General features: G+C 54.5%; 3 protein-coding genes across 4 annotated transcripts in view; 2 read left to right on the top strand and 1 right to left on the bottom strand.

The window, feature by feature from the left end:
- Nucleotides 1-416: 416 nt before the first annotated feature.
- On the top strand, nt 417-5,409 carry RHO (rhodopsin). The gene is made up of 5 exons (XM_084531541.1): nt 417-2,105; nt 3,022-3,190; nt 3,273-3,438; nt 3,639-3,878; nt 4,432-5,409. Exons 1-5 carry the CDS (start codon nt 1,745-1,747, stop codon nt 4,549-4,551), a joined length of 1,056 nt encoding a protein of 351 aa, XP_084387667.1. The 5' UTR covers nt 417-1,744; the 3' UTR covers nt 4,552-5,409.
- Nucleotides 5,410-5,622: 213 nt separating this feature from the next.
- H1-8 (H1.8 linker histone) lies at nt 5,623-9,055 on the top strand. 2 transcript variants are annotated; one of them, XM_084530950.1, is made up of 5 exons: nt 5,623-7,659; nt 7,822-8,099; nt 8,182-8,320; nt 8,404-8,483; nt 8,561-9,055. In XM_084530950.1, the coding sequence occupies exons 1-5, from the start codon at nt 7,644-7,646 to the stop codon at nt 8,876-8,878; spliced, it is 831 nt and encodes a 276-aa protein (XP_084387076.1). In that variant the 5' UTR covers nt 5,623-7,643; the 3' UTR covers nt 8,879-9,055. The 2 variants fall into 2 exon arrangements, with proteins under 2 accessions (XP_084387076.1, XP_084387077.1); XM_084530951.1 differs by having other exon boundaries at nt 5,626-7,659; nt 8,579-9,055.
- Nucleotides 9,056-11,000: 1,945 nt separating this feature from the next.
- The window catches only part of PLXND1 (plexin D1), an 81,676-nt gene continuing 74,565 nt past the window's right edge, over nt 11,001-18,111 (bottom strand). Inside the window, exons 34-36 of the mRNA XM_084530929.1 lie at nt 15,377-15,517; nt 14,391-14,465; nt 11,001-13,730 (exon numbers count right to left, since the gene is read on the bottom strand). Of these exons, the coding sequence (XP_084387055.1) occupies nt 13,614-13,730; nt 14,391-14,465; nt 15,377-15,517 (333 nt within the window). The 3' untranslated portion in view covers nt 11,001-13,613. The remainder of the gene's footprint in view (nt 13,731-14,390; nt 14,466-15,376; nt 15,518-18,111) is intronic.

Here is an 18,111-nt window from a genome sequence, read left to right as displayed (position 1 = left end):
GGGCCATCAGTCTGCGGGGACCTCTGCGGGGACACGGCCTGGAATTTATGTGCCAACTGGAGCGCTGTTAGTGCTGAGAACAATATGTACACGAGAACAGCGATAAACAGTGGGTGCGAGGAAAGAAAGAAAGGAAAAAAAAAAAAGTGGGGAAAATAGCTTTGGAGTTTGAAAGATCAATCGTGGTGCCATGAGCTGTAAGGAACCACCTCGTACATAAGGGAGATCTGTGGCTGGCTTCGTTGTGTTCACTTGTGTACACGCTGTCCTGTTGTCTCTGAAAAGTGTAAACCAGGTAATGTCTAACTCAGGGGCTGACTGGCAAAAAGAACATTTCGAGCACAACTGAGTGCATCAAGTGGGGAGGTAGAGACATTAGGATGGCTCCAACATTGGGGGCTCCAACAACAGCTTCTCCTGCAGCTCTAATGCCCACTATACAGAATCCAACTCTTGCAGTTTCAGGGATGTCTGTCACCCAGAATATGAGGTCGAATGTTGGCTTCAGCTCAGAGACTTCCTTCTGTGCCTTGCCCACAACCTTTCTCGGCACCAGTGCAGAATGATACCCGTTCAGGACGGATGGGCTAGGTTATTTTGTTGGTGCTACCGATGTAATCGGTGTGATGCAGAGCACGTCAGGCCAGGGACGAAGGAGGTGATACAACTGGAAACTCACCAGCAGGATCAGTGTTTAACTGTGTTCTTCACACCTGCCCAGTCAAGTCTTGCAGCAGAGAAAGCAGATGGCTGAGAGCACATGGGAGAAGGGTTGATGGTCATGCTGCCTGGCAGTACCCCGTCACCAGCCTCCTCCTGGGAGCGGCGGCTGTGATGGAGGTGGCTCTGCAGGGCGGCTACCTGGTGTCACTGCTTTCCTCTTGGAAGGACAGGCCTCTGTCTCTGGTGGACCACACCAAACCTGCCCACCCCAGCACCCTCTACAGCCCCCAAACTTGTGGTCATGGGGTTTTCAGTCCACAGGATTCACTCCTGCTCCCAGGGGGCAGAGAAGAGGTCTGTTTGTTGGCAAGAGCTGAAGGCTCAGCCTGGGAGCTTTGAGCAAGCACAGCCCTGAGCAGGATCCTGTGTGCCTTGCCCTTCCCTCTGACCTGGTGGCGATGTGTCCTGTTTCCAACATCCCTCTGAGGGGACCTGAGGCATGTCCAACTGGCGGGCAGCTCAGCCCTGGAGTGCCCCTGGGCTGCGTGCTTGGTGGGGCGAGTGCCTCCCCTGGGCAATGGCAGCATGAGCTGTGGGCACCCATGGGGTGCGGTGACCACCTAGGGCATGGGGCTGCCCCGAGTCCTCGCTGCTTGGGGAGCGGCGCAGCCATGCCGAGGAGAGAGGCCGTGCAGGTGGAGCTGCCTCCTGGTTTGGACCCCCCATCGACCAGTGTGCTGCAGAGTTCCTCTTTATGTATAATGACCATGAACCATGGTCTGCAACAATGACAGTGCAGGCCAGAAACAGGTGTCACCTTAATACCTTCCCAAGAAAGCCAATTACCCCTGGATGATTATGATTAATAATTTTCTAAGCCCTAATCGTGCTGACACCGATGCCTGGAGCTTACCCCAGGGGGCACTTTATAAGGGGTGCCCCGCAGAGGTGAGCGTAGCCACTTCTCCCCGGGGTAACGGCGAAGGCCGAGAGGTGGCGGGAGCCCAGCTTCAGAGGCAATTCCCCCACGCACACAAAAAAAAACTGAGTAAGAGCAAAAGGCACCTCACCAACCGCAACCATGAACGGGACAGAAGGCCAAGACTTCTACGTGCCCATGTCCAACAAGACTGGGGTGGTGCGGAGCCCCTTCGAGTACCCCCAGTACTACCTGGCTGAGCCCTGGAAGTTCTCGGCGCTGGCTGCCTACATGTTCATGCTGATCCTGCTCGGCTTCCCCATCAACTTCCTCACGCTGTATGTCACCATCCAGCACAAGAAGCTCCGGACACCTCTAAACTACATCCTCCTGAACCTGGCAGTCGCCGACCTCTTCATGGTGTTTGGAGGCTTCACGACCACCATGTACACTTCGATGAATGGGTACTTTGTCTTTGGAGTAACAGGGTGCTACATCGAAGGCTTCTTTGCTACACTGGGTGGTGAGTTTTCCAAATATTCAAAAATCTTCTGCCAGAAATTGCTCCAGATTTTAGGAAAGGGTGGGAGGATGCCCAGATGCTCTTGGAAAAACATGTGGTATCTGGAAGGTACTCGGTCTGCCGCTGGTGTGGGCTGAGGCAGTTGCAGTGCTGGGAGGTGGGAGGTGAAGAAAGTGACAAATTACACTTTTTTTTTTTAAAAAAAACTTATTTTGGTAACCACCTGTTCAGCATCCTAAGAACAACAATGTAGCAATGAAAAGTAACCAATAGCAGATTTTGCTGGATTTGCACATCTTTTTGGCTTGCTCTCTGGCTGGAGATGCGGCAGTTTGTTCTTCCCGCTTGGCGGGGCTGAGCCTGGTGCTCGCTCTGACGCGGCGCTCGGTGGCGCAGGCTGGCCAAGCTGTCTCTGCTCCTCTGCCAGCCCGGCTTTGACAGAAACAGATGTTAATCAGAAATCGTGTGTCTGAAAACGCCTTCCTCTGTTCAGCTCAGCCCTCAGCCACAAGCAAGGCAACCGTTTTGCTGGTTCGGGGCTCCTGGCACAAGTTGCTGGGAAGCTGTGGGTAGGAGTAGGACCCCGGTGTGACAGGCACCCCGAGCGGGGCCGCAGGGCCATGGGTGTGGGGGCAGTCCGGGCAGGGAATGGGGCTCGGCGATGGACCCCGACACACAGAGCACGGCGGTGACTGCGGGGGCAGCACTGCAGTGTGAAGGTGCCTTCTGATGCCTTCCCACCATGTCAGCACTTAGCCCACGTTCGTTGCTGGTTCTGAACCCGGCTGGGGATTTACCTGCTCTTAGGGGTCCTCCTTGGGAACATGAAAGGTCAGAGGAGGCCCCGTGCTGCCTTCAGTAGCTTTTCTCCCAGCCCTCAAAGGCCCATATCTGCATCCCTCTCTCCCTGCTTCAGGTGAAATTGCGCTCTGGTCTCTGGTCGTGCTGGCTATTGAGCGGTACGTGGTGGTCTGCAAGCCCATGAGCAACTTCCGCTTCGGGGAGAACCACGCCATCATGGGGGTCGTCTTCACCTGGATCATGGCCCTGGCGTGCGCAGCTCCCCCGCTCTTCGGCTGGTCACGGTAGGCAGAGTGCCGCCTGGCACGGGGCCTCGGCTGGCCGCGGGCATCTCTGCGGGATGCCGACCCTCGGTGTCACTCACAGGTACATCCCCGAGGGCATGCAGTGCTCATGCGGGATTGACTACTACACGCTGAAGCCTGAGGTCAACAACGAATCTTTCGTCATCTACATGTTTGTGGTTCACTTCACGATCCCGCTGATGGTCATATTCTTCTGCTACGGGAACCTGGTCTGCACCGTGAAGGAGGTGGGTGCCTGCCGCTGAGGCTGCTGCGAGGGGCCGCGCCGCGCTCCGCACAGGTGGCAGGAAGGACCTGGTCGGGCCCCCCTCGGGGAGCACCGCAAGCTCCGGGCGTGCAGCCCAACTACCCCAAACCCTGACCCCACGCCCCTCGTGGGCCGAACCCTCCCCCACATCCATCACCTCCCCGTTCCCTCTGCCCACAGGCTGCCGCCCAGCAGCAGGAGTCTGCCACCACCCAGAAGGCAGAGAAGGAAGTGACCCGCATGGTCATCATCATGGTCATCGCCTTCCTGATCTGCTGGGTCCCCTACGCCAGCGTCGCTTTCTACATCTTCACCAACCAGGGCTCAGACTTCGGGCCCATCTTCATGACCATCCCGGCATTCTTTGCCAAGAGCTCTGCCATCTATAACCCCGTGATTTACATTGTAATGAACAAACAGGTAAGTGCCGCGTGCCAGGTGACTTCCTTTGTAGTGTTTGGCTTCATAGCAGCCTGGGGAGAGCCACCAGACCTCCACCGCACCAGTGAGCTGCGAGGGCTTTGCTCCCAGGTAACCTTGTGCCTGTGTGAAGGAGGGTGGTGACAGTGCAACTCACCCCTTCGCACAGCACAGATCTTGCAAATGCAAACCCATCCACCCGAACGAGGCACAGGTTGTCCCAGTGGAGAATCTGGGGCTGCGCTGCCCCAGCCCCAGGCAGCAGGAAGGCGACTTCACCCTGCACGGTGCAGCCAGAGCTACCGTGCCAGAGAGTTCCACACAGCCCCCTGCAACAGCCCCCAGGAGCCTGTGTCTCTGGGAGGTGCTCCCGCTGTGACAGCCCCACCGCCGGACAGAGCCTGGGCACCAGAGCCTGGGCAGAGCGTGCGGCACTACTGGGGCTCGCTCGTGCCCTCCCCCTGGCTCTGCCCTAGTCGGCACAGAGGGATCCAGCACAGAGGCAACCCCCAGCGGCCACCTGCCCTCACCCGATGTCTCCCTTCTCTTCCAGTTCCGTAACTGCATGATCACAACCCTCTGCTGCGGCAAGAATCCGCTGGGTGACGAGGACACATCTGCTGGCAAGACAGAGACCTCCTCCGTCTCCACCAGCCAGGTCTCCCCCGCGTAGGTCCCGCCGGAGCGGCCGGCCCTCAGGGTGTGCGTCGCCGCCCAGCCAGCATGAACCTAGTCCCACCACTGCCATCGCCTGCCCCCGCTTCACCACGGCCCTGCAGGGCGGGCTTCTCTCTCCTGATGATAGGAACCCTGGGAACAAGGCTGTGAATGTGTACACATGTTTTGTAATTAAAATGCAAAGGCTTAGCTCCTCCGCTGGTGTAAATCCGTGCTTTTCTGTTGATTTGCTGAGAGCTCACACCCGTCTGCACCGTGCAGGCCACTCGCTCTGACATCCCCCTCATGCGCATGCATGCCCTGCACCACTGGGTGCGAACCTCAGGCCACGGCAGAGCCACTGCTACCTCCCTCACCGCGGCCTTGTACAAGGGCCCCGGTGGGGCCGGGGCTGAGCCCCCTCGGCTCTGCCGCTGGGACAGAGCCCAGCAGACACTGGCGGCAGCTGGGCCCCGCTGCGCCGTGCTGGGGCCGCTGCTGGGTGCTCCAGGCACAGCCCTGCCCCACCACTGCGTTCCAGAAGATCCGGGAGGCGCCGCGACGCCTCTGGGGAGATGGGGGTGTTCTGGTGCACATGGGCTCCTCCGTGCCGCAGAGGTGACAGTGCAGACCCCACACAGCATGGCACAGCACGGCACAGCTGCGGTTGGGTGTGCTCGCGGAGAGCTGGGTGCTCACCTCCACAGGCGCCCAGCACCGCGACATGCACTCAGTGTTTGCGCCTCAGCAGCAGCCCCTCTTGATGCCTCCCCCAGCAGGAAGCTGCTCCCCCTTCCCCTCGCAGGCCTTCCCTTGTCAGACACCCGCAGGCCCTCCTGCAGCCCAGGGCCATGCCCCGAGCTCCTCCAGGTCCTCCCGTACCTCCCTGCCTCAGCTGCAACCCAGCTTGGCATCGGCCCAAGTAGGAGGTTTTGGCCAGTGCTTGTGCTTTTGAGGATTGATCGGTGCATCGCTAAGCTTCCCTCCGCGCTGTAGCAGGCAAGACTTGGGAGCATATGGCTCAGAGCCGCCGACATATGTTTTAAGCACTACAAGATGGCATATTGCAATTGTAGCAGTGTTCTTCATTTTTATTTTTAGCTCAGTTATACAAATAAGATGTTTTTCTCGCTGTTCAGTGTTATCAACATTTGAAACTATTTTTGTACATTATTATCCTCTCTGATTTCTAATCCTATGCAGCTTTGCAAGGTCTAATAGGGAACATAGAGAACCCATGCAAGTTAAACCTTTAATAAAGAGCAATTTGCAAGTACAATTCTCTCATTATTTTTTTTTTATCGATACTTCTGCATATTCAGTGAAATCTGAAGATTAGCAGTTTATGAATAATTCAGTGTTTAGGCTGATGCCTGATTCATGTATTTCAAACCTGGGAGCTGGTTTTGGAGGGAAGAGGAGGAAGGGTTTGGTGTTTGTTTGCTGCCTGACAAGGCAGTCTCCATAGGAGCCGTGTGGTGCTTGGCACTGCGGCTCTCCCAGCCCACAGGCTGTCGCCCCACGTCGTGCCCAGCCCTACGGCTCCTGCTGCTGGGGCCAGCGAGGGCCTGGGGCCCCTCTGCCAGCCAGGTGGGTGCGGGGGCATCACGGAGATGATGACCAGAGAGGTGATGGTCAGATCTAGGAGGAGAAGGTGGTTGTAGGAAGCGAATGCAGCCCTGCTGCAGTGCAGGACCCTGTGGCCTTCGGCCACCCCCATGGCCTCCTTCCTGGGGAATTCAGAAATTGACTGAAAATGGATGAGAGAAAGGGTCAGGCGTGCTGGTCTGGGCAGAGCCAGGCACGTGGGACTTGGGCACAGGCCTTTTCCACAACCCTGCTCCAGGCCAGGCTCCTGCTGGCGCCTCAGTCCGCTGCCAGAACCCAGCCCCAGGCTCAGCAGGTGGGTGCAGCCCTCGATGAAGGAGGTCTGTCTGGGCTGAGTTTTGATGTTCATTGGTGCAGTAGCACGTCTGCTGCATCAGGACATGAACCCACGCTGCTGACACGTGATCCCAGTCCTTCCACAAGTTTGCAGCTCCCCAGGGACTTTCACAGACGACGCACACAAAAAGCTCATGACTTTTTTGTAAGGAGCAAGGGACCGACACAGCATGCTCTGGAGATACACAGCGGTCTCCAGGGTGAAGATATTCATGCTGTTCCTGCACCGAAGAGCTGTTTTAGTGAATTAGACACGCTCACCCCGTGAGCACATGCAGAACAGAAAGTAGAACAAATGTCTCACCCCACTGAAACAGCAGGGAAAATCACAGGAATCATAGGATGAATTAACTTAAACACAGCCATGACACAGAAGTGCCCTGGGAGCCTTGGGGACCTGGATGGTCAAAGGCTCAGCTTGTCCCTTGCCCATGGGACAATGCTCTCCCCAGCGCAGTTGCTGTGTCAAGAGCTGGCATGAAGGGGACATGGAGGGGACACATTAGGGCTGCTCCTGCATAGGGCTGGGTGCTCTCTCCCCTGAACACAGCAGGATGTGGTGAGCATGGGCACATGTGGCATCCCACTCACGACCACACACCTGGGGCTACTGCAGGAGGGTTGCTCCTCCTGCTTTAGCCAGCTAACAAAATAAGTCTTAATTTTCCTCCTCTCGTTTGGGGGTTAATTTCTCCCTCCCATTACTGGGCTCCCTGTGCTGTGCAGCCCCTGCTTCCCTGCAGGGCTGTTGTGCACAAAGGGCCCCAGCAGACACGCTGGGTTCCCCATCCAGCCCATGGTGTGTGCTGCCAGTATGTGGCCATCCCACCCCCCAGCAGTGGGGTGGGTGCCTTTGCACTGCGTGGTCACAGCCTTCACCCTGCGAGCCCCCCGTCTCTTATCCCTCTCCAAAACATCTGCTGAGACACGGCCCTTCACCTGCCAGCCCCTCACAAAGATCTGGGTACGAGTACTTGGCTTCACAGCCACCTGCTCCCCCTGGGCGGGCACCAGAGCAGTTAGCAGCTGCCAACCAGACCCTGCAGTTATGGTGCTAATCAGATAAATTAGCTGGAAGTGAGGTAAACCTGTGACCAGGGTCAGTAGTGCTGTAAACAGAGCTGGGGCTGTTGGGCCTGAGGCTTTGGGCTGTTGCATACTGTCATGGAGCCTCAGACAGGTAAGGGATCTCTGGGTGCTCCAGGGCTTGGGCACTGTTGGCTCTGGCTGCTGCGAGGCTGTGGAGATGAGCATGGTGATGCCTGTCTGCTTTTGGGGGACTTGCAGGCCTTGGGGCTGTGAACACTTTTGTCTCATGATGCCTCTCTTGCTTCCCTCACAGATAAAGCTGCTGGTGCTGCCCGGTTGTCTAGTCAGATTGCTCTGGGCCGGCGGCATCCCCCGACACTAAACATGGTTATTGAGGCGCTGCGGGCACAGGATGGGACAAAGGGTGCCTCCGTCGTCACCATCAAACGCTTCATCCTGGCCAAGTACCCTGCCGTGGACCCTGTGCGCCTCAAATATCTGCTGAAGCAGGCGTTGGCCAAGGGGCTGAGCCGTGGGGACCTGGTGCGGCCCCACAACTCCTCTGCCCTGGGGGCCACTGGCCGCTTCAAGGTGAGTGGGGGGCTGCTGGGCCCCAAGCTGCAGGGTTGGGGCTGAGGTGCTGCCCAGCCCCACTCCCATTCCTTGCACCTAGCTGGCACCTGAAAAGCTGCGGCAGAAGCAGCCGCCGGGCCAGGCAGATCCCACTGGAGAACAGGCCCCAAAGCCAGGGCGCAGAGGAGCTGCCAAGGCCACCCGGGTCCCTGCGGTGCTGGAGAGCGAAGGAGGACCAGGTAACGGGCTGGTGGTGTCACAAGCACCCTGACCCTGCTGAGAGGCCCCAGCCTATGTTGATTCGCTGCCCCCTTCTCCACAGGTACTGCTGAGGAGAAGCCAAAAGCCACGAAGCAGAAGCCAAAAGCTGCAAAGCAGAAGCCAAGGACAAAGCCTGTAGATGTGAGTATGGCCCTGTGGGGTGCCAGTGCTATGCTCAGGCTGCTGCCATGCTGTGAGTCAGCAGCCTGAGGTGCTAGCTGCTCTCTCCTCTCCAGGCCCAGCCGGCACCAGCAGCAGCGAAGCCCAGGAGCGATGGAGCAAAGGCCCCTCGGGCCCCTGCCAAAGGGCGGTCAGCGCCCCGTGCAGCTCTGGCTGACAAGGACAAAGGAGGGAACGATGGTGACCGCCCTGTGGGTGCTGGGGCAAAGGGGACCAGAAAGGCCCCAGCGGGCAAGACTAAGGGGAAGGTGCCTGGGGAAGCTCAGGAAGCTGCCCCGAAGGAGAAGGGGGCTAAAGGCAAGACAAGGAAACCCCAGGCAGCCCGAGGTGCTGGCCAGGGGGAGGCTGCGCCGTAGGAGGCATCCCTTGCCATGTGGGCAAGGAGGTGCGCTAGGGGTCCCAGGTCTCTGGCAGTGCAGCACTGTGCCACTCTGAGCCCAGACCCATGGCATCTGAGTTGGTTTTAGTCTCCAGGACAGGTTTTAACTCTGTGTTCACCTGCTACTAATAAAGCTGCTTCACTCATCATGAAACAGTGTGACTACTGCCCTGCTCCTGTGCCCCTGTCTCCCAAGACCAGTGTTCCCCAGCCCAGGGTAAGCGTGGATCCTAGCCTGCTCCTGGCCTCATCCCAAGTGGGATGGGGCAGCACACGGGCTCATGGAGTGGACATGAGCTGGTGCTGCAGCTGCCAGCTCCCATGAGGTGTCCTGTGCATCTCCACGTCCCTGGCTGCTGGTTGGAGCAGTACATAGTAGTTGGGCTCCTGGGAAGCCCCTATCTGGCCAGCCAGCAGTGCAGGGGTGGCTTTGGGGGTGCTGCATGTGTGCAGGCTGGTGGTAAGCTCCAGTATCAGGTGATGGCCCAGTCAGGGGCACTGGGATGCCATGGGGCATGGTGGTGGCACCGCTGAGCACCAGGAAGCTCGGGCTTCTCTAGCTCTGCTGATGTGGGGCCACAGCACCCACAGCCTTGGAGTGGGGTAGGCATCCAGCTTCATGCCCTACCAGCTGCCCTTGTGCTAATGCCTGGCTGAGCTTGGATTACAGGAGTGCCAGGGCAGGAGGTGTGGGTGTGTGCTGTGGACAAGGGTCCCTAGCAGCAGGAGGGGCTGCTGTTTTTTTAGCCACAGTAAGAGAAAAGACAGAAGTGTTTTTGGGCTTAAAGATTCTTGGGGTGTTTACAGCAGGGTGTGGAATTGTTTGTTCTTGTTCTATCTGTGAGCAGTACTCACCTCTCAGCCTTACTAGCTTCTAGTAAGTTGGTCCAAGTATGAAAACTTTCATTTAAGAGTTTCAAATGCCCAAATTTCTCTTGCTCTGCAGAGAACATAGCCCTTCTGAAGGTCAGCCTGATAATGCAAAGGGTTACAGTCCTCCTGGGCAGGAGAAAATAAGTGGAAGTAAAACTCTTCCTAAAGAGGATTTTGCTAATCTTCAGCTGGCCTTGCCAATGCCCTCCAAGGCTTCTGGCCTTGCTTTGGGGCTTAAGCAAGAGCTGAGCAAACTAACTACTTTTTAAACTTCAACCTTGGCCATGTTGATGCATCTTTAATGAAACTGAACCCCTGTTCCCCAGGGACAGGGCAGAGGATGCTGCAGTAATAACGAAGAAGGGCTCAGCTGCTCCTTTGGTGATGGTTAACCTTGCAAAACACTGCTCATTAGCATGGAAATGTCCTGCAGCAGAACAGGGCAGGAGCTGCATCCTCTCTCACTAGGCACTGAATGTCAAACACGACTCTCTCTCTGAGAGAGCAAATCATTAAATGCCTGGATTTAGCTTTACTAAGAATCAACTTTCTAGTGGGAAAAGAAAATCCCTGTGGTGTCTGGAAAGAGCAGCTTTTACTGGGGAGGAGGCAGAAGTGAGAGGATTTTAGCAGTGGCACAATTATCGAGACCTGCAGGCTGGGGCTGCTTTCACGGTGCTGAAGCCAGAAGCCTTGAGGACATCGGTGGTGCAGAGCACACTGGGCTCGCCAGTGCTGGGAGAAGCTGTCAGCCCACAAAGCTGCATCACCTGGCAGAGGTAAGGATGTCCAGCCCCAGGAATCAGTGTGGTGCTACTGGTCTTTATGTGTGATTTGTGTGGGTGTGGAGTTGAGTCCTTGCAGGGATTTTCTACCTCCCACAGCAGCACCTGTCCTGGTGGAACATGTGGTATACATGTGGTATCAACAAAGCAGGAGTAATAACTGCTGCAGACCAGAAGGGTTAAAACGTGTCTCATGGAAACAAGGTGGTCATTAGCTGAGCTGCCAGCCCCGAGAACTGTGGGTGTTGTATTGCAAAACTGACCCACCAGCTGCCCTCCTGCCCGTGTTTCTAGGTTGGATCAGGGTAGTGGCTTGCATGGGCTGTGGAGGAGTGTGGGAAGAGAGGCACTTTGGGCAAAGGATAGCAGCCTGACCTTGGTGTGTTTCTCAATATCTGGGGTCCTCTATGTGCAGATGGGCAGAAATGTCACTATACGGGGTTTCAGCACCTTGTTTTATTACAAAGATAGGCTTTTCCAAGAGTCTGCCACTTCCACTACACAGCAGGTAAGGGCACTACACCCACAACACATGCCAAAGTTTAAAAACATGTTACAAAGGGCTCGGGTTCAAGGCAACACTACAAACCCTCAAGCATCTGCTCTGTTAAAGTTGTTTCTTTAAAATGGTTGTAGCAACTACTTTTTTCATTTTTTTTTCATATTTTTTTTTTTTTTGCTTTGGAAAAAATTAAATAAAGCAATAGGCCCCAAAATGCAGCCCAGTCACATCATCTGGAGGCAAACTATGCTCATTACTGGCTCATCTGTATCCTTTTCTTGTAACATGGGGCTACTGCTCCATGGCCCTTCCTCCACCTCCAGCCAAGCTCAACGTTGTCTGCTACCTGGATCCTTCTCACCCTTGCCTTCCCTGTGCTGGGCCTGCCTATATCTCTGGTAACTATTCACAGTTTCTAGAGAAAAAAATCAAGATTTTTTTTTTTTGTGAAATCAGTTTCAAAATAAAATGTAGCCCAGCTACATTCTTAGTTTCTATTCTGAAGCCACATCCTCAGCAAAAACATTGAAACCTCCACAGTGTATGTACTTTTTCTGTAGTTTCTTTTTAAAAAAAAAACAAACAACAAAAAAAAATCTGTTCTTCCCCTTTCCCTCCCCTCCCTACCCCCTTTTAACATACTGGATAAATTCTATCATTTGTTTTAAAATAGATATCTATATACACATACACAATCTGATGTTCAAATTTCTAACAAATGTGGCATTACTGGAAATGAGGGGATGGGGGCCACCTGTCCATGGCAGTGAGTCACCCAGGAGGAGTTCTGGTGGACCAAGGTCATCTAATACCAGGTTGCATCCTTGCCAGCTGGATGAGTAACGGAGGCTCACCTTGAGACCCTGCCTGGAGTGAGGTAGTAACTTTTTTTTCTTTTTCTATTTGGCAGTTTGAAAACATGGTGCCTAACTACAGCTGGGTTTAGCTTTCATGGGCAGGTTGCCTTTGCCTGCATGGGAATGCTGGCTTCACACATGTGGTCCAGCTTCTAAAGATGGGCCTGAATGATGCTGGAGAAGATTGGAGTGGTCACAGCTCCCCTGGCTGCAGAAAGGAAAGTGTGCCACCAGGCTGGGATGGGGCAGGTCTGCCCCAGCACAGATGCCGCATGATGGCAGTGAAGTTTCTGGTCTTGAACAAGTTCTATTTGTCTCTGCAGCAACACCCTGTTTGCTGACACCAGTGTAACCAGGAGCGTGACACTTTCTACTTTTGTTTGTGGCTTGTGTTACGTGTGACCTGCTCTGCTGGCTTGTGTGAGCAAAAACATCGTGCTGTCATGGGGCTGAGGTTTAGTCCCTAGCCTTTATGGACTGAAAAAAAAGACTGAACACATAGCAAAACTGCTCTCTTGGTTGCTCTTTGATAACCATGTACTGTGTCCAAGGCAAGCAGAACAAGCTGCTTTGGGAATACACCTCTGTAGCACTGACATGTTTCAGGTGGTGATTACAGGGAGATACTGGAGTGTGTGTGGCAAAGGGAGGGAAGATGCTACCTGGATGCTGTCCTGTGTGTGGCTCAGTTCTGCTCTGCCAGGGGACTGGTGACATGAGCTTAAGTAAGCGCCATAGCTGTGCGCAGCCAGTCAGGCTGGGAGAGCAGAGCAAGAGGCAGAAGTCCTTCCCTTCACCCACTTACATCTAGTCTTCTCCCAGGCAGAAATGATGCTTGTGACCAGCTGGCTGAAGGGTGAATCGTTAGTGGATATTTGCCTACCCTCCTGCAAACTCCACTCCGCTGTGCAGACCGGTCTGGGAACCTGGGGAGGGGGGAAGAGCCTTTCCCACACTGTCTAACATGCAATGCACTCCCTCCAGCTAGCAAACAGCTGTTTCTGTTAGGAGATAAAGTGCTTTCAGCATGCCTTAGCTACTTAGGAAGCAACTGCTTTGTATCAGCCCCGAGTTTCCTGTGTTGCCCAAATCTCAGAAGAAGGAGTGGTTATGTTTACACATACAGTACAAAAATTAAAAGGCACAAAAATACACAGAATGCAGCAGATAGTGAACGATTGATAGTCCCTGGTGTCAGAAAACCATGGATGTCAGAGGGATGGTGTGGAAGGAAGGGAGCTCTGCCATTGCTCTGATAGCCTTTGCCATCTCTGCTCATTACTCCCTCAGGCTACCCTTTAGCTTTGCATCTGTTGTTATGGCTTCTGCAGCCTGGTCTCTTGTCCTTGAGGAATCACAAACGGGGATGCAGGGAGCTGACAACTGCTCAGGAGCTGATTAGAGGAAAGTGGTGAACTGAGCTTGCCACGAGTGTCATGTTTCCATTTCTGGCTTGCAACAGCAAATAAATTATGGGTGCCACAGTGCCGATCGGAGGGTTTTCTAGCTGCTCATAAAGGTGTCTTGTGGCTTCTTGTTACGTGAGGGAGCACTTCAGCCGCAGGCCAGGCTCACCCCTGCCACAAGGCTGGTTTGAGAATGACCCTGACGGATGTGGCCCAACGTATATCCACGGTCAAAGGAGGTTCCCTACAGCAGTGCACTCTAGAGGTCACTTCCCAGGCTGCAGTCAGCCTAGGCTTCGCTGCAGCACTCGTAGATGTTGTCCTCCATGAGCGCAATCACTTGCTCAAACTTGTGCTGGAGCTGGGTGCGCTTCGTCGTGGGGTTGGCATCCAGGGCAGCCACGATCTGCAGGAGAGGTGGGCATGTGAGAGGTGAGGCAGTGTCAGGGTCCCCGTCCCTGCCCTGCTCCCCTGGCCAGCCCTGTGAAGCCTGAATCCCAGCTGGGGCAAGGGACGCCAGCCCTGGGGCACAGCCCCTGCACTCAGCATGGCCCCTGTGCCCTCCAGGAGCAATAGGGCTCGGCTGAGTCCCTGCTCTTGTACTGAGGCGGAGGGCCAAAATGTAACCAACAACCCCTGTAATGAACCTCACAGTGCAGAGCTGGCCCCGCAGGGCAGGGTGTGGTGGGGTCCGGAACCAGCCAGGGCTGCTGGTGGTGGGAGTGGTGGGCGCTGAGTTATCGTGGGTGTGGACTGTACCAGCGTGCTCTGCCTCCTGCATCGGCAGGACTACACATCAGCCAGCCCTGCATCAGTCCCCCCAGCCAAGCACTGTTAAAATTGGCTGGGAAGAGCTGGCCTTTTCTTTTAAGAAGTCATCAACCGAGGGATGGGATAGAAAGTACATCTGTGTGTGTGTATTACATATGTGTACTGGATTATGCAAAGAAAGATAATCCCTGTTCTGTGGGACTGGATGCAGGCATCTGCCTGCTTGGTTACAAAATACTGCTTGTTATTTCCTCCGTGGGTAATCTGAGGCCCCAGTACAGCCAGACCCACTTACCTGGGAGCGGTATCTCTTGGCATATTTGTATATCTCAGCCATGGCAACGTTGGTGTTGAATTCGTTCCGATATTTCTTTAGGAAGACAAAACAAAGGGGGGGAGGTATGTTATCCTGATGCAGCAAGTGCGTTCAAGTCCAATAAGCAGGCATTAACTAGATTAAAAGAAGGTTTAGACTGGCTATTTTTATTACAGTGGAACTGATACAGCTGGGCTTCTGCCTTCCTCCTTTAAGGAAGCTGTATTTGCTTACATTAGAAATGGTCTTAGTCTTTTTAAAGTCAGCCTTAAATGACCATAGCTGATAGCCCTGTTTACCCATCACTGCTCAAAGACATTTCAAAGGATGGGACAGCATCAGAGGTGGGTAGAGCACCCAGGGAAAAAGCCTGCTCAGTGGCTGGAGCTGAAACGCCATGGTGAGATGGCTGGATGTTGAGGAAGCCATGGTGCGGTGCTGGCAGGGCTCAGATCCGGAGCACGGCTGCCAGCTCCCGTAGCTGGTACCAGGGCCGGCATCCCTTGCCCGGCCACCTGCCAGGGCTGGCTGCCAGCGGGCAGCCTGGCACTCGGGGCCGGCCCTGGCACTCGGCGGCCTGGGGGACAGCTGGCTGGGGGCTGGGAGATGGCAGAGATCCTCTTCCAAACTTCCTGTCTCTTTGGCACTGAATTTTGCTTTAAATTCCCACCAGTGCCAAAGCTAGTTAGTTTCAAGCAAACTCATGGATGTTTACTGCAGCTCTGGCAGTAATTAAAGATGCTTGGAATTAGGTCAGATGAAGTTTGTGCCTGGAAATTTGAGGCAAAATATCCTTTCTCGTTTGCTCCCTCCAACGTCTATCTAAGCAGGAGCTGCCTGCAGCCTCCCTGCCCGTGCCCGGCTCGTGCTGCCAGCTGCTCGCTGCCCCTGGCCCCGCAGGCATGCAGCCCGTGGTGCGGAGAGGCAGTGCACGCACCGAGCCCCAGCAGCCCAGCGCCTCTTACCCGGGACTCCTCTGCAAGGTGCGCGTTCATCTCCTGCTCGCTGAGCGGCGGCATGTCGTGGATTTGCTTGTAGTATCGCTGCACGATCTTCCTGTACTCCGGGATCTCCTTGGCGTAAAGTAGTTTATTGGTCGGGGAGTCCTAGAGTGAGAATGAGATACTGGAATCAAGCACCATATTGCGTCTGGCCGAGAACTCCTTATCCTGTTTGTCTGGCTGAAGTGTTGGCTATCAGACAGGGCCTTCAGCTACAGCTGGGTTCAGGAAACAGCTTTGTCTTTGGGCCTGGCTTTACACAAACAGGAGCGTGGTAGACAGCACCGAGGCACTGCCCTGCTAATGACAGCAGTGGTTGCACACACACATTGAGGTGCTGCGGACAGATACCACCTGCTTGCAGAACCACAGCACCGACCCTCCGCATGTGGCTGTCCACTGCCCATCTCCCTGTCATGAGCTAAAAATTGGTTAGCTTCCGTGCCAGTGAAGGTAGTCTAAGTGAATGTATTTTAATTTGCAGCAAGGGCAAGCTCAGATGTGTGCCTGAGGCAGTTTGCTGCCAGGTAATACTCTGCAGATACGTGTAACATGACTATGTTAGATAATATACTTGTGCTCCATGGCATCACATGTGCAAACTGGTAATGAGGGATGGGCTTTTGAATGCATTTACTCTGGTCTCTTGAGCAGCCAGCTTGATTTAAACCAAAGAACAAAGCTCTCGTACAAGCTGAACTTTGTCAGTTGAAATGTTGCTCTTGGATTTTTAATGTAGCTTTGATTTATTTTGCATTGACTAACCCAGCCTGCCTGACCTATATTGAGTGCATGTAAAGTAATTAACAGAAAATACTGAGTTTTCTTGATTAATGTCAGCTTGGACAAAGTAGTCTCAACCTCCCAGCCACATGAGCGGGTTGTACCCGTAATGGCATAACCTCACTCGCACTCTTTGAAAACACAAGCATGAATGATTCTAACCTCAAGGCAATGCTGCCCCACTGACATCATTACCCTGGGAATGAACCTGGCAGACGCCAGCATTGTATCCCAAGGGGAAAAAGAGTCCCAGGCTCTGGGACAGGGAGGGGAGTAAGATCAACGTGTCCCACTGCCCTGACACTCGTGTGGGGACTGCTCCCTGGTGCTCTGACAGGTGGAGAGGGGGAGGAAGGATCTGCAGACAGAACAAACCTGGCAGGGCTTTAGCCATGGAGACAGCACCTCCAGCTGTATCAGGCAGTAAATAAGGAAGCCAGGGGTAACTGCAAGCCGCTGGTGCAGTATGTGGGATGGCTAATGCTGCAGGAGCACCAGGCTGCAGCACCAGATCCCACAGCAGTTTATTTTCAAACCCAATGACAAGGCATTACAGCAGTATAGCCAAGTTACAGAGCCTGCTTACAACTTTTTTTTTTTTCCTTTGGAAACAGAAGAATCCCATGTTGCCGTTTCCTTAAGTTATTTTTTAATTTGTGTATGGTTTGTCCACTCTGTATTACAAAGAGATGGAGAGTGATTTATTAGCATATTGCACACTGCAGATGTACAGTGAGTCTGCTATCTCATTCGCAGTATCAGAAGTAACACTACTGAACACCCTGTAACTAGAGGAAGAACCCAGCCCGGATAATTCAGTGATATACTGTGTGTATATGCAAGCTGGTTTTTATGCTGAGGATTTATTCTCCACACATTACTCAACAGCTCCTTCACTTATGCTATTGTACTGCCGAAAAATGTTTCCATCTGGTGTCTGACTCCAGCTGACCCCTCTTCCCCTCATCCACAGCTTGACAAGGACAAATTGTAGGTGTTTCGTAACACTTGCTAAAAAATGTCCAAAACCCAAACAAACAAAAAATCAAGAGCTCATTAGATCTTCCCCCAGTATTAATCTCTCCCAGTAGAGGCTTCCCGTCACTCTCGGTCTGGGGGATGCACTGAGCAGCGCACGTCTCCCGCTGTCGGGTCCCCTCTACGTCACACACCCAGCCTCTGGGGCGGGGGGACGGCAAGAGATGATTTACAGCATTTGCTAATAAAACTTTTTGTGTTGGGAAGTTTCAAATGTCAGCACCACACAGCCAAGACAGAGCGAGAGCAGCGAGCATGCGCGCTGCCTCCCAGCCTGCAGGGCCGCCCGTTGGCTCGGGGCACGGGGTGACCAGCGTGTGCTGGCAGTGCTGCGGCCAGGGGCCTGTGCCACGGCACCGAGTGCTCCAGGGCTGGGCTATGGCAGCACCCGCCAGTGCTTCCCATGGGCTGATGGACGGCATCGACGGGACGGCACCAGGCAAGCCCTGTGCCTCCGCGTGCGAGCCAGGCTGGGGCTGTGCCGCCGCAGCCCGCCCTTCACAAACGCTCCAGCTTGGCCTTAGGGGTGGCCCTACAGAGGTTGTGCACGCTGGGTGCTCTAGAGCTGTGGGACAACATGCACGGCCACTCAGCAACGGCTGGGCCTCTGTCCTCCAAGCTTTCCAGGCTGGGGGCCTTTGCTCTTTGCCCATCTTGCAGGGCGTTCACATTCCCTGACCTCTGCTTCTGGCAGAGGGGTGCAAATTTTAAGCTCAAGCCTGAACAAAGCAGTTGGGAAAGCAGGAGAGGACAACTCATCCTCTCAGCAGGTAACCCACAGTCAGCTCAGCTTCTGAGGACAGGTTCGGGCCAGGTGACCTCTGACAGTCCCTTTCCATCCATATTATTTTGTGTCTATGACTGCTGGAGCAGGAATG

Source organism: Aythya ferina (genome assembly GCF_964211825.1).
Source record: "Aythya ferina genome assembly, chromosome: 10".
Lineage (NCBI taxonomy): Eukaryota > Metazoa > Chordata > Aves > Anseriformes > Anatidae > Aythya > Aythya ferina.
This window is presented reverse-complemented; position numbering and strand designations above follow the sequence as displayed.

Bases quoted from the DNA above. Each gene is read 5' to 3' on its own strand.
- H1-8 (XM_084530950.1), top strand. The intron at 8,100-8,181 runs GTGAGTGGGGGG...CCTTGCACCTAG, and splicing joins GGGCCACTGGCCGCTTCAAG to CTGGCACCTGAAAAGCTGCG. The intron at 8,321-8,403 runs GTAACGGGCTGG...CCTTCTCCACAG, and splicing joins GGAGAGCGAAGGAGGACCAG to GTACTGCTGAGGAGAAGCCA.
- RHO (XM_084531541.1), top strand. From the start codon at position 1,745: ATGAACGGGACAGAAGGCCAAGACTTCTACGTGCCCATGTCCAACAAG. The intron at 2,106-3,021 runs GTGAGTTTTCCA...TCCCTGCTTCAG, and splicing joins CTTCTTTGCTACACTGGGTG to GTGAAATTGCGCTCTGGTCT. The intron at 3,439-3,638 runs GTGGGTGCCTGC...CTCTGCCCACAG, and splicing joins TGGTCTGCACCGTGAAGGAG to GCTGCCGCCCAGCAGCAGGA.